This window comes from Vombatus ursinus, unplaced genomic scaffold (assembly GCF_900497805.2).
Source record: "Vombatus ursinus unplaced genomic scaffold, bare-nosed wombat genome assembly UNPS02014772.1, whole genome shotgun sequence".
Lineage (NCBI taxonomy): Eukaryota > Metazoa > Chordata > Mammalia > Diprotodontia > Vombatidae > Vombatus > Vombatus ursinus.
Window position 1 is genome coordinate 35,187,648 of NW_020954550.1, and position 15,501 is coordinate 35,203,148.

A 15,501-nucleotide genomic window follows, 5' to 3' on the forward strand; every position below is an offset into this window, starting at 1 on the left:
TGATGCCTCTAATTTTCTTTAATCTAATTCTCCTTTAGTTGAATATACCATAAGTTGAGGTCAGGAACCATGTTGATTTTCATCTTTGTCTCTGCAGTACCTGCATGGCAAATAGTTGTACATAATAAATGCTTAATTAGTATATTTTGAGCTAAATGGAACCAGGATTTACTAACCTAGAAGGTCCTTCTCCATATATGAGCAATGTCATCCCTTTTAACACTCACAAAGAGAGAATGAACAGCAGCCATTTCACAATTTAACTGAAAGTTCAAAAGGCATTTGGGGATAGCAAGTTGTCATGATTTTATTGGTTTTTCATGAATCATAAATTCCTGTTTGGCATCCACAAAGCGCCAGAACCTTCTGTAGCATTGCTGAATACAATAAAAGAGGGCTTCAGAGAAAGATGAAGATGTGTAAGCAGGACATGAAATAAGATAGATGAGGCACTTGTGCCTCTTCATCTCATAGTGATATTATAGTTAAGCAAGACTGGTTAGGTTCATATGTAACATATCTGCCTGACTGGCAAACATTCAATGAATGGCAAAGAGCAGATGAAATTGAGGAACTTTTGTTTATTTATCATTAAAAGAAGCCATTTCTACCTTTCTATCTACTATGTGAATATATTGTATATATCACCTGTTACAACTATCAACAACATTCATTAAGCATCATTAAGCATCTGGTCTGTACAGGATGCTATGCTAGGTCCCAAGGAGAAATAATGGTAATAATAGCTAATATTTATTCAGCACTTGCTTTGTCCTGGGCACTGTGCTAAGCACTTTACAAGTATAATCTCATTTGATCCTCATAACAACCCTGGGAGGTAGGTACTATTTTTATCCCCATTTTACAGATAAACTGAGGCTAACAGATGTTAAGTAACTTGCCCAGGGACACACTGCTAGTAAGTGTCCAAGGTCAGATTAGAATTCAAGTCTTCCTGATTCCAGTCCCAGAGTTCTATCTCTAGCTGCCCCTAAGATCATAGATTCATAACTGGAAGGAATTTTAGAGTTGATCTCATACAAAACTTTTATTTTAGAAATGCAGAACCTATAACCTACAGAGGTAAAATAGCTTATACAAGCATAGACAGGTCTATAAGCAGCAGAGCCAGGAAATGACCCTGGGCCCTGTGATGCCAAATCCATCACTGCATCAAATACATGATCTTGCCCTCATGGAGCCTATAATCTAATAGAGAAATAAGTGAGATGTAAAGAAGTATCGTACAAAATTATGTAAGTGCATCAGAGAAGTCGGTTGGAAAGGGAGAGGATCATTCCATCTGGGAAGATCAAGGAAGGCTTCTAGGAAGAGGCGGCATTGGAGGGGAGCCCTCTTTCATCAAGTTGTAAATGATCATCATAGACCATAAATCAGTGTATGCCTGTAGCTAAGCCTGCTGGCTTAGTCTACACATTAGCAATTGGCACATATAAACAGTGTTTGTTGAGCCAGGGAGCAATTGTTGGCTTTGTTAGTTACTCTTTCAGGACAACCGAATTACAGATTTGATGTTTTTGTTGACTTGATTTGTATAGCTTTACACTCTGGATAAGCCCAACATTTAGTCAGTCCAATTGTCAAGAAGCCATTTGAACAGTCCATGTGTACTAGGCGAGGCTTTTCTGAGTCTCTATTTTAACTCACTCATAAGAAAGAGACTGTGATCCAGCAGGTAGAAATGTTTGGACTCTTTTATAAATATGGTTCTGTTAATATCTCCTAACCAAATGTTTTTGACCATTCAATTTTTATAGGTAAAGAAAACAGAAATTCCACTCCTTTCCAACACCCTCTATTATAAACCTACTGGCCTCTCTGAGCCTGTTCATAGACCTTGTATTGGCTATGTTTTGTGGATAAATGAAGAAGGGTATTTTTCCTTCTTTCCACCTGAATGTCACTCATTTTACAGTTGTCTTGCTTGTATTAGGCACTCAACAAATGCATGCACTGATGTAAGCATAAGCTCAGAAATTAAGGGGAATTCAATTAAATTCAACTCACATTTATCAAGTACATGCAATGTACCCAACGCTGTCCTAGGTATGGGAACACAAATACATAAACAGTCTCTGCCCTCAAGGAGCTTACATTCCACTGGGAGGGGAACATTGAAGCAGCAGCAAAGGTTAGCTTTTCTTCCCATGATGTCTAAGCAGACATATTTTTGTGCCTTTCAAAATTCAGAACTGAGTCAAATGAGCATTGATCATTTTTCATGTCGCCAAACCTAATATATAATCATTGAAAGGGCATTGGAGCTCTCCAGTATTACTAGTTCATAATGGAGAGCCATTATATAGATGAGACCACCTTATAAAAATAATAGGTAGAATTCATATAGTGCTTTAATGTTTGCAAAACTCTTTATAAATATCATCTCATTTTATCCTAAAAATAAACCTTGAAAAGTAGGTGTTATTATTATCATCATTTTACGGATGAGGAAATTGAAGAAGACAGAGGTTAAGTGAATTGCTCAGGGTCTTCTAACTCCGGGCCTAATGCTGCTAGCCTCTGTGCTATGTAGTTGCCTACTCAGATGTGTCTTTGAGGACTTTAGTAACTAAACCTTCTTGACTAGGATTCAAATGGGTCTCCTTCCTACCAAATTCCACTCTATAAAGAATGATTTATGGAGGCTCCAACGTATATAGAGATGTCTGATGAGAGGTATCTTTTTTTTCTGTTTTGTGAAAAGAAAAATATATCTCTTTTTTTCCATGTCCTTTTTTAAACTGTTGTAGTGAAGCTTTCCTTCATTCAATCATTGCCCTCCTTGCTCCTTGTCAAAGAATTATTTTCTCATTTGGAAAATACTTTCATTTGCTGAGGAACCTGGCTTACCGAAGAGGTTAGGGGAGGGGAGTTACCATCATTTGAACTTCATGTATTTACCCTGACCCTTTCTTAAATAGGAAAATCAATTTCAACAGTCCAGATTCCAGGCTGCACAGTGCCCTGCTGGGCAGATATGAGATCCCATGCATGCCCTGGGAAGTCTGCACTGCCTTTGAAGTCCTTTGCCCTTGGTGCCTGCCATGCTCAACTGCTCAGAGCAGGAGAGGAGGCCGCTTGAGCCTGGCTCTCCTGACCCAAGCAGCTGTACCACAAAGCTTTCTTTGGCTTTCGGTCTCATTGCCCATAGGCTTCTATTTGGAGTCGCAAGGGGACGGAGAAGTACACGACTACTGATCTTTTATTACATTTAAAAATCAATTAAGAACATACATACACACACACACACGCACGTGTGTATGTATTCCTAAGTCCAGTATGTATTCCTAAGAATAACAACATCAGAGTCAGCATGGGATAGTGAATAGAAAGTTGTCTTTCCAGCCAACAAGGCCTGGGTCCTAGCCCTGCCTCTCACACAATCTGTGTGACACCAGGCAAGTAACTTAACCTCTCTGTCCTTTAAGTAACTCTCTAAAAGAGTTCTTAACTTAGGTACTATGAACTTAAAAAAATTTTTTATAACTATTTCGATATAATTGGGTTTTTTTGTAATCCTGTGTATTTTATATTATGCACTTCAAAAAATTACTTTGAGGAGTTGTTCACAGGCTTCATCAGATTTTCAGAAGGATCCAGAACACAAAAACAAATAAGAAGCCCTGTTCTAAGACTAGAAATTACAGAAAAGGTGCCATAGTAGATGGAATTTCCTCATCTGATAATTCCCTTTGCTATTTGAAATTACTGGACAGATCCCTATGCCATTCCCTAATAATAACAATAGCTCACAGTAATAACATACAGCTTTAGTAGACTATGCACTACTAATAATAATAGTAATGGCAGTTTGCATTTTGTAAATATAACTTCATTTGATCCCCACAACAATCCTGTTACTATTATTTCCATTTTCTAGATGAGGAAGCTGAAGTTCCTTTTTTTTTTTTAATTCCTTTGAGATACAGACCTAGCACTGATATTGCTGGGTTAAAGAGTATTTACAGTTTTATAGCCCTTTGGGTATAGTTCCAAATTGCTCCCCAGAATGGTTGGGTCTGTTCACAACTCTGCCAACAATGCATTGATTGACATCCCAATTATTTCCACATCCCCTCCGGCATTTGTCATTTTCCTTTTCTGTCACATTAGCCAATCTGATAGGTGTGGAGTGGTACCGTGGAGTTGTTTTGATTTGCATTTCTCTTATCAGTAGTGATTTAGAGCATTTTTCTATGGGACTACTGATAACTTTGATTTCTTTTTCTGACAAGTGCCTGTTCATATCCTTTGACCATTTATCAACTGGGGAATGGCTCTTATTTTTATCAATTTGACTCAGTTCCCTATATGTTTCCTTCAAGTCTTAATGCCTTACATTCTGTAAGAAGTCTTTCTTGGTCCACCTTGATGCTAGTCCTTTCCCTTTGAGATTGTCTCCAATTTATCTTGTATATAGTTTGTTTGTTTAAGGTTTGTTTTCATGCTGTCTCCCCTGAGCTCCTTGAGAAGAAGGACTCTTTCTTTCCTTTGTCTTCCCAGCCATAGCATAGTGCCTGATACATAGTATAAGTGCTCGATAAATAATTGTGGATTTGACTTGAAGCCATTTATGAAAAAAAATTATCTTGGACATATCCCAAATACTCACAAAAAGAAAAGCTTGGTCATAGCTCTGAATCAGAGATATAAAATACCAGTGTTTCATTGTTGCCACTTGACTAATTTCAATTCAACAAACATTTATTGAATTCACACTGCATGCCTTGTGTTCTGATAGTGACTTCTGACACATTTGCTTCCCATTCCAAGGAATTAATATCCACTTGTCAAAATCCTATTCATCTGAGGCAAGATCTCATTCAAATACTACCTCTTCAAGGAAGCCTTCTTGAATTTCTTCTTCACCCCCACCCCAGCTGGAAGCAATCACTTCATCCTCTATAAGCCCCTAGCATTTCACTCTTCTATAATATTTTCTTAATTAGATTTATTGTGTCTTAGCTCTTCTATTAGAATGGAAGCTCCTCAGGAGCTTTGTATAGCACCTGACCCAGTGCCTGGCACATAGTAGGAAGAAAATAAGCATTTATTAAGTGTCTGCTATGTACCAGGCACTAGCTAAATGCTTTACAAATATTAGTTATTTCATTTGATCCTTACAACAATCCGGGGAGGTAGGCCCTATTATTATCCTCATTTTATAGTTCAGGATACTGAGGCAAAAGGAAGTTAAATGATGTGTCCATGGTCACCCAGCAATTAAGTGTCTAAGGCCATATTTTGACTCAGGTCTTCCTGACTCCAGGTTGAGTGCTCTATCCACTGTTCCACATAGCTGTCTGTAGTATGCACTAAGTGATTACTTATTCAATTTGAATTTGATAGAATAAATTGAATTGAAACTGAATTTTGTCCACACAGAACTAAATTATTCCACTTACTATCTTTGTGGTATAGTATGAAAGGAGCAGTGTATATACAGTCAGAAGACCAAACTTCATATCTTGACTCAACCACATACTGTAACCCCTGGCAATTTGTGTAACCTTGGGCAAATCACTTAACCACTACGGGCCTTATTTTCCTCATCCATAAAATTAGGGAGTTGGATTAGATGGCCTCTGGGATCCCTCCTAGCTCCTTCACACTGCAGGGGATTCCCTCCCTGGACCCACCTATTGATTAGGTTCTCATAAGAGAGCAGCATAGAGCTTGTGTTTCTATTGGATGGGAGAGCCACAATCCCCACCCTCACCTTTTCCTGTCTTTCAAGGAAGCCTTTGAGTGCAGAGCACCCATCAGTGACATCTCATTACTCTGTGATGCATTCATTGCTAGCTCCTGAGGTACATTCACCTGCTCTGTTGATGCATATCACTTTGATCTCAGCAATGATTTTCCAGTTGAGATTTAAATATTTAGAGAATAATTTGTACTTGATTAGCACATTTCATTTTGGGGTAGCAAAGGTATTTTATAAACATGTCTTCATTAATGCTAACAGCACAGCAGGAAGATGGGCAGGTGGCAAATGATTTACATAGGGAAAAACTTGAAGCAAAGAAAGAGAGGATTTTTTGCCATATGAAAAAAGAGTTCATTGAAGAGGGGAGCTGGGGATGAGAGGAAGAAATGGGGAAGATAACTGATCTTTTTAACATTTGTAGAACACATTCAGTTTTTTTAAACTCACATTCTTTGTACTTATAACTCATTATTCAATTTAATTAAAAAATATTTTTAAAGTACATACTGTATACAAGGCACTGTCCTATGTTCTAGGGATACAAAATAAAAAATGAAATGCCATCACTGTATTCAAAAAACTTAAGTACCATTGGAGAACATAGCATGTACATGGATAAGTAAATTACTAGCTAATTCAAAGAGGGGGGCTGCTAGAGCACTGGGCCTAATGTCAGGAAGACCAACACTTACTAGCTATGTGACCTTGGGCAAATCTTTTAACTTCTGTTTGCCTTAATCCCCTGTAGAAGGAAATGGCAAACCACTCCAGTATCTTTACCAAGAAAACACCAAATGGGGTCACGAAGAGTTGGACACAAGTGAAATGCCTGAACAACAACAACGAATTTGAGGAAGGCAACAGCACTAACCACTAGGAACATTGGGAAAAGGCTTCCCACAGTAGATGACGCCTGAACAGAATCTTTAAGGAAAATAAGGAGACTATCAAACAAAGATGAAGAGGGTTAGGGTGAGGCAAACCATGGGGTTTATGCAAGGTGTAAAAAGCATAGCCGAAGGTATGGAGGTAGGGCATAGAATACCAAGTTTGGGGAACAGAAATTGAGCACAATTGGATTGAATGTCCTATTTCTGTGGAGTACAGGTACCACCATTCTTCCAGTCACCCAGGCTGGCAACCCAGAACTCATTCTTCACTTTCCACACTCATCCACACACCATATCCAATCAGTTGCCCAATCTTGTCAATTTCACCTCCTCAATATTTCCCCTGTCCATCCCCTTCTCTTTACTTTTATCACACAACCACTCTAGTTCAGGCCCTCATTTCCTCTGACCATTGCAATAACCTCTTAATTGGTTTCCCTGGATTTAGTCTGACCCCTCTCCATTTCATACTCCACATAGCCACCACCTGATATTCCTAAAGTACAGTTTTAACCATACCACTCCCCTGCTCAGGAAATTTCACCAACTTCCTATTGCTTCTAGCATTAAAGAAAAAAATCCTTCTTACCACTGCCAACTCTTATCCCCATCCAACTCAACCCTCTTGTCCTAAGTCCATGTCTTTCTACCCTTTGGAACCCTTATTCTGTCTATAGTACACTTCCCTTACTTTTAGAGCTGTTCTTCTCACATTCTTTTTATCTTATAGTTATGGAGACCTGTCTTCCCCCAGAAGATGTTGCATTCCTGATCATGTGCTTTCTCTCATGTTCCTAGAGTCCCCAGACCAAGAGAAGGAGAAAGCAGAAGAGAATAAGCTGGATAGTGAGAGGACTGGCACTCATGACATAATAAGAGAGATTGAAGGAATTGGGGATGTTTGCCCCAATAAAAGGTAGTAGGAACCTTATGGCTGTATTTAAATACATAAAGGATTGTCTTATGAAGGAAGGATTAGACTTATTCTACTTAACCTCAGAGGGCAAAAATCAGAGCAAAGGGCATGAATTGCACAGAGGCCGACTTTGGCTTAATGTCCCTTTGGAAGGGACAACTTCCTCATAATCAGAGCTGCCCCACGGTGGAATGGGCTATTTGGGGAAATAATATCTTCCTTACAAATGGAGTCCTTCTAATGGAGGCTAGAGATTGGGAATATAGTACAGAGGATTTCTGTTTCATTGGACTTAATTTGCTTAGCATTTTTTTTAATAATATTTTATTGGGGCAGCTAGGTGGCGCAGTGGATGACACTAGCTGTGTGACCCTGGGCAAGTCACTTAACCCCATTGCCTAGTTCCCCCAAAAAATATTTTATTTTTCCAATTACATGTAAAATTTTTAACACTCATTTTTTTTAATTTTGAGTTCCAAATTTTCTTTTTTCTAACCTCACCTCCCCCCTCCCTAAGATGGTAAGCAATTTGATATAGATTATACATGTGCAATCATACAAAACATATTTCTATATTAGTCATGTTGTGAAAAAAGACACAAACAAAAAGGGGAAAAAACCATGAAAAAAGTGAAAAATAATGTTCTTGCATCTGTATTCAGACTCTATCAGTTCTTTCTCTGGAGGTGGATATCATTTTTCACCCATAAGTCCTTTGGAATTGTCTTGGATCGTTGTATTGCTGAGAATAGCTGAGTCATTCACAGTTGATCACCATACAATTTTGCTGTTACTGCGTGCAGCGTCTCCTGGTTCTGTTCACTTCACTCTACATCAGTTTGTGCAAGCCTTTCCAGGTTTTTCTGAAATCAGCCTGCTTATAATTTCTTATAGCATAATAGTGTTCCATTACAATCATTCAGCAAGCATTTATTAAAGTGCTTACCATGTGCCAGACATGGTACTCAGTTCGAGGAATACAAAGAAAGACATAAACATTCAAGGAGCTCACATTCCAATCAGAGAAAAAATGAATAAATAACTATGCAGCAACCCCAAATGCACAGAATACATGGAAGGTGTTCTCATAGATAAGGCACTAGCAGTGGAGAATGGAAAAGATCTTCTGAAAAAAATGGGATTTTAGTTGAGTCTTTTTTTTTTTGGCTAGACAATGGGGTTAAGTGACTTGTCCAGGGTCACACAGCTAGTGTCAAGTGTCCGAGGCTAGGTTTGAACTCAGGTCCTCCTGATTCCAGGGCTGGTACTTTATCCACTGCATCACTTAGCTGTCCCCTTTAGTTGAGTCTTAAAGGAAGCCAGTGAAGCTCATAGGCAGAGATGAGAAGAGACAACATTCTAGGCATAGAGGACAAGACAGTGAAAAGATCTGGAGTCAAGAGATGGAGTGTTGTATGTAAGAAACACTTTCCTGGTTTACTTAAATTTCCAATTAAAAATCCCATCTTCTATAAGAAGCCTTTCCCAAACCCTCTTAACTCCAGAGTCTTACCTCTCTTAATATTTCCTATCTAGCCTGCATATAGCTTGTTTGTACACATTTGTTTGCTTGTTGTCTTCCTTATTCGACTGTGAGCTCCTTGAGGGTAGGAACTGTCTTTTGCCTTTTTATGTATGTTTTTAATGGTGCATAGTAGGTGCTTAATATACATTTACTGATTGATCCTTGATTAATTGATTGAAGAAAGCAAGTGCTTCTGCATCATCAATAATTTGGAAGGAAATAAAGACTAAGAAGACTAGAAAGATAGAAAAAGGCAAGGTTGGAAAGGGTTTTAAAAGTTGGACTGAAAATTGCATGTGTGATCCTGGAGGTAACAGGTAGCCGCTGGTGTTTGTTGAATTGTGGAATGTGACGTGCTCAAAAGGGCACTTTAAGAAAATCACTTTGGTAGCTGATTGGAGGACAAATAGAATTAGGGAGTGTAAGAGACCAGAGACAGGGAGGTCAGCCAAGGTTATCACTACAATCCAAGAATGAGGTGATGAAGGTTCTGAGATCCTCCAGCTCTGAGATTCAATGAACAGGAGAGAAAGAAGAAAGATACAGAAATCAAAGAAAGAATTTAAAGAAGGAATGAGTGATTATCAGTGTCTTAAGAGGGTACTATCAGATTTATTGAAGAATTATAGCATATTGTTGGTATATTATTATGTATGTATGTTGAAGGATTTTAAATTCAAAAGCAAAAAGCTGACTCCCAGAGAGTTTAAGTGATTTGCCTGTTACTTCCTATTGCTTCTAAGGCAAGTCACACAGTTAGCTGTGAAGAAAACCTAGCCGGTCTGACTCCCAGTTAATCCAATTCAAATCAACAATGAGCTCTTCTATGTGCAAAACACCACCGTAGGTGGTGTCTAATATTCGTTCAATTTCAACATGTTGTACAGAAAAGGAAAAAAAAAAGAAATCCAGACCTGAAAAGATATTACAAAGTTAAAACCACCCCACTGGCACTTTTTGTTGCTGCTGTCATGTGTTCGCTTTTCTCAGACTTTCAGAAGCCACTTTAAACAGGTTACCGAGAGAAGCTGGGGCCCCTGCTCCTGTAGACTGCAGACTGAGCTCCTGGGGTGAATGGTCTTCGTGTAACCCTTGCCAAAAAGAAATGGTAAGACATAGACCTTTATTTTTTTTTCAGCATCCATGAATGGGGTCTTGGGATTGGCATCTCAGGAAAGAAGTCCTGATTTTCAGTTCTGGGACTAGGGCTGTTAGCAAAGTAGGCAGCCTCTTAGGGAGACATTCTTTGTGAGGTAGAGTGAAATGCAATGAGACACACACTTTTTAAATAAATGCGCATTTTCGAATACCAGAAAACTCAGGTTTCTGTGAAGGTAGGTATGCCCCCTTTGTTCAAATAAGAAATTATATGGAGTTCAGATCAAGAAGGCTGAACAGTAAGAAAGCCAGAAAAACTGAAAACTCCTCTACCTCCCCGAGCATGAACTGTCACCAACAAGAAGATATCACCCAAGGGGGCAACTAGGTGGTGCAGAGGATAGAGTACCTGCCCTGAAGTCAGGAGGACCTGAGTTCAAATTTGCTTTCAGAGATTTACTAGTTGTGTGACCCTGGGCAAGTCACTTAACCCTGATTGCCTCCCCAAAACAAACAAACAAACAATGAAGGAATAAGAAAATACCACCCCAAAATGAGGAAAGAGGCAGGAAACACTGTAGATGCTACCACAGGAGGTTTATGGTAGCCCTGGAGCACTTTGAAGAGCCCAGCTAGACCTGGCATCTAAAGAGCCCAGCCCATTCCACTCCCTCTCCCAGGCTGAGCAGGTGTTGGGGTCCTTTCCCATCTTACCTCACCCTGGCCTGAATACAGCAGATTTGCAGGCACAAAGGTACTATAGGCAAGGCCAACCAAAGGAGAGCAAGAATACGGACCTGCATGAGGCCTCATGCTTCCCTCCGGTCAGGACCCCCCCAAAAAAATAATTTCAAGTGCTTCCAACTGCCCTCCCAGGGTAGTCAGGCCTATGTGGAGGGATGAGTAGCCTTGGCCTCCATTCCCCACATCTTGATGACCAAGCCTGGGGGGAACTCCCAGTCTTCTTTGCCCTGGCTCAATCCAAAAATGGCAGAAATTCACACTTCAACTTCCACTGTCTCAAAACCACCCAAAGACAGGTGCTGGCAGGACCTCTGCTAGATCCAGGGGTGAGGAACCTGTGGCCTCCAGGCCACACGCAGCCTTCTAGGTCCTTGGGTGTGGCCTTTTGACTAAGTCTAAATTTTATTGAACAAATCCTTTTATTAAATAGGGGATTTGTTCTGTAAAGTTTGAATTCAGTCAAAGAGCTGCACTTAAGGACCTATCTGATAGGCTTACTTCTGCCCCTTTCTTAAACAAAGCACAAAATAGTTCCCTTTTGGCCCAGTTCTTACTCTCCTCTTGGAGAAGGACTCATGGAGGGCTAAGGCCAAATCTACAACTCAGCTCTTCATCACTGGGTCTCCAGTCCTATCTCTCATCACTATCCTCTGCCCCATGTTCTGGATAATTCCTCTCTTTCTCTGCATCCTCTCAAAGCAGAGGGGATTCCTTGTCACTCCTCAACCTAACAACCAGAGCACAGGGGAGAAGTAAACCTTCCCCTACACCCTCATGGGACTGCTGGTACTGCTATAGTAAATCCACAGCACACCTAAGACACTTTTACCACTCCCACCCCAGAAAAATGAGTAGTAACTAGAAGAAAACCTAAAATTCAATAAAGAACTTCTCCAAGGGAAAGCCCCAAGGGTCAAAATTCCCTCAGAAACCCAGGTTGAAACATCAATTGCTGGGAGACAAGAAATGACAATAGAAAAGTAAATTGGACTATATATATTACATATATATATTACATATATATATAGCTATATTGCAGCAATTTTTAAAAAGCAGTTAAACAAACACAAAAATAAATGAATCAACAACTAGTAAAACTGAAGAATGACATCCAAAGCCTGAGATACATATGGAAGCAGCAAATAATAGAATCAACAAAATCAATTAAAAAATAATAATAAATTGAAGAACAAACCCAGGAAGCAACAGAAGTGAAAAGGTAATTAAATGATAGGACAAAGCAGATTTGAGAAGACACAGTAGAAGACACAGTAAAAGTACACCAGCTTAATTGGGTTCCCAGAAGAAATTGAGAAAGAAAAAAAAGCTAGATATTGTATTTAAGGAATTAATTTTCTTAAATGCTTCACAAGGAACATGCAATGCTCTATATAGAGAAAGAATATGTAAGAAACCAGGAAGGAGAAATCCTAACAACTTCTCAAAAGCATATAATCACAACACTTTTTAAAAAAGAAAAAAAAAGAAAAATAACAAAAATTTCCCCAAGCATCAAAGAGTCAAAAAGAAGGTATACTTATGCTTAAATAAAATGTAATATCAGACTTTTAATAATAAAAGTGGAAAGATTTCAAAGATGGACAAAAACATCTTAAAAAAAAAAAAGGGTTGGACACAAAAAGCACATTCTTTGAAAATGTGACCATGTTGTTTAAGTACGAAGTAGTAGGGTCCAAGGGACTTTGGAGGCAATGCAGGTCAATCCCCTCATTGTGCAGATGTGGAAAGTAAGGTTAAGAGACTTAAGAAAGGAGGTTAAGAGACTTACTCAAGGTCACTCAGGCAGTAAGTGCAGAGATGGAGTCTGAACAACCAGACACTCTGATCCTAGAGACAGAGGCCTTTTCGCTGTGCCACACTGTCTCCCCAAGAAATTCATGGTAAAGACCGACAAGAGCTGAATGGCTTTATCAGCAAAAGTCTACAGCAGAGGGGACCCTTACCAGCAATGGAAGAGAAAATCCAGAAATTACTGATTAATAAAGATAATGATATTCTTTAAGATTCTTTTTAACTTTAGTTAAAATTAATATTAATATATATGAAGGATAAAGCATATGTCTTCTAACTATAGTGGAAATAAAATTAGTTTGAGATAAAAATGTGTAATAACCAAAACAAAAAAAAACCAGAAAAGAACAATAAAAACATTTATATTGACTATTTTTAAAAAACTTTAACACAATGCAAAATTTTTAAAACAGAGAGGAAAGAGGAAAAGCCAGGAATCTTCAAGGCAAAGCTAATCTCTCTAGACTAAAACAGGGTTTAAATCTCAGCCAAGTAAAGTAACTAATAGTGTTAAAAATATAAATATAACCACATTTGTATATTTGTGTAACTCCTGGCCCTGGATCCTCTAAGAACCCTGGGCTCACCCAGACCAAGTTGGATCCTGGGGCTCAGGTCATACTCCACAAAAGATCCTCAGGTATCTATTTCTACCTCTGATCTTACCCCAAGAAACTCCCAAGAAATCTCTAAAATAAAACTCAAGTGTGGTTCGAGTCTACACTTTCCCTAAGATATGAGTGTAAGAGTCCTCTCTAGAAAAGGTAAATGATGTACAACATGGGTATCAGGAATTGGACAGTTGTTCATCACTTCACATGGAAATGGCAAAAAAAAAAAAAAATGATTCATAGGTTTGCTTGGAGAACTAAAGAAAACAAAAATTCCAGCATCAGACCTGACAAGACAAGCACATATTCCGATTGCCATGTTCTTGTTCAACAAACCATGGTTATTGCTGAGGGTAGGGGTAAAAGGAAAGTGTGGAAATAAATGCTCTCCATCCAGGCAACACTGGTAAATGTTTAACAATCAGCTCTCTGGGGGAGAATATGTGCACTACATCCTTTTAAGTTTAATTTGCATTGTTAACATTTTTTCAATCACTTTCTTAATTCTAGAAATCAACAAAATAAAAAATCAAGCCCTGATTTGTAGCATTTGATGATTTCTGAGATGCAAATTCTCATACTGAAAATTTAGCAGTTGGCTCTCAATGGTAGCAGCTGGCTACAGAACACCTCTACCTCTATCTCATCTCGCTGCCAAAGTAAATTTCCTTAAAAGTGTAGATCTGATCATATAAACCACCCTACACAATCAGTTCCCATGGTTTACTATTACCCTTAGGAACAAATATTAACTCTTCTGCTTAGCTTTTAAAACTCTACACAACCTGGCCCCCCACCTATCTCACCATACAATGGTGAAGGGAAAAATAAATAAAATATGTGCAACAATTAACTTTTTGTATATACCAAACAATTCAACAGTTAAATTCATAGAAAAAATATAATAATAAATCAATAATAACAATAATTAGGAACCTCAACTATTTACTATTAGAATATGATAAATTACATTAAAAGATTAACAAACATTTGTTGAATGGGATAGCTCTTTGGAAGGGGGAAGAGAGGAATATTATAAGAAATTCTAAGGAATTTTTTAAGAAACAAAAGATACAAATAAAAATTTATTTTAAAAAAGATTAATTTTTTTTAAATTGCAGGTATACATGTAGCAGTAGTGATCAAGTATTTTAGGAGTGATCAAAGGAACCCCTTATTTTTTGGACTGGAACACATTCTATGGAACTTGTATCACTCTTGCCCCTTGCTAAGAGACATGTATCTTTCTGAAATGACAAGATTACCCCAGCTGAACACAAAGTGTCACCCCAACAGGAGGTTTCTTTCCTTTCTCAGTGTAATATAGTGATACCTCAACTATGTTGCAGACCCAAAAAATAGATAGTAATTTGAAATTATTTGACCATTTATTTGCAGTGGAACTCCATGTGAAAAGATAGAAAGCAATATAATATACAGAATAGGCATTATGAAATCGTTAAAGATTACCATCAAAAAATGTTGGTATATACAACAAGAAGTTTTATTTCAAAGCTCATTTCTGACTTCCTTTTTCCCTATTTCATTTTAGTTTTTGAATAATTTCTTTTTCCTGACAGCCAGTTGTATGAGTACGTTTGTAGTATTCATAACCTCCTCATATTTTTCAAAGACCAGCAGGTGTTTTCTTTTTCTTTTTCTTTTTCTTTTTCTTTTTATTTTTTAACAGTATCGTTCTCGAACCATTGAGGCCTTTGGCCAGTTTGGTGGGAGGCGGTGCCTATTCTCTTTGGGAGACCGGCGTAGTTGTGAATCTGTTAGCATCTGTGGAGATGAAGAAGACGACTGTGGAAATGATTTTAAATGTGAAACAGGTACTGTTTCTATCACTTCAATTCACAAGTGTGGGGTAAATTGCTTGGCTGACATTTTGGGGAACAAATTGCTCATTGTGAGCTCTGTTTGTACACAACAGTGAAAGAAATTAAATTCTTAGTTTAACTAGAATTTCTAAAGGTCATTTGATAGATCTCATCCAAAAAGTTCAAGTTTATCTATACTGTCCTTCATCTTCATCAGACATTGGATGTCTTTAGAGCTCAGTATGCGCGTGTGTGTGCGCGCGCGCGCACATTGTGTGCCCCTAGGCATGAATATGATATTACCCTATACCATAGCAGATGGAGACTTATGGTTTCCCTCAGTGTGGTACA

At 38.4% G+C, this 15,501-nt stretch overlaps 1 protein-coding gene across 2 annotated transcripts in view; it reads left to right on the plus strand.

Moving 5' to 3' along the window:
• C9 (complement C9) overlaps nt 1–15,501 on the plus strand; it is a 65,302-nt gene that overhangs the window by 4,512 nt on the left and 45,289 nt on the right. Inside the window, exons 2-3 of one of the 2 annotated variants that reach the window (XM_027863393.1) lie at nt 10,053–10,170; nt 15,018–15,162. In XM_027863393.1, the coding sequence (XP_027719194.1) occupies nt 10,053–10,170; nt 15,018–15,162 (263 nt within the window). The remainder of the gene's footprint in view (nt 1–10,052; nt 10,171–15,017; nt 15,163–15,501) is intronic. The other variant, XM_027863394.1, reaches the window with a different exon arrangement.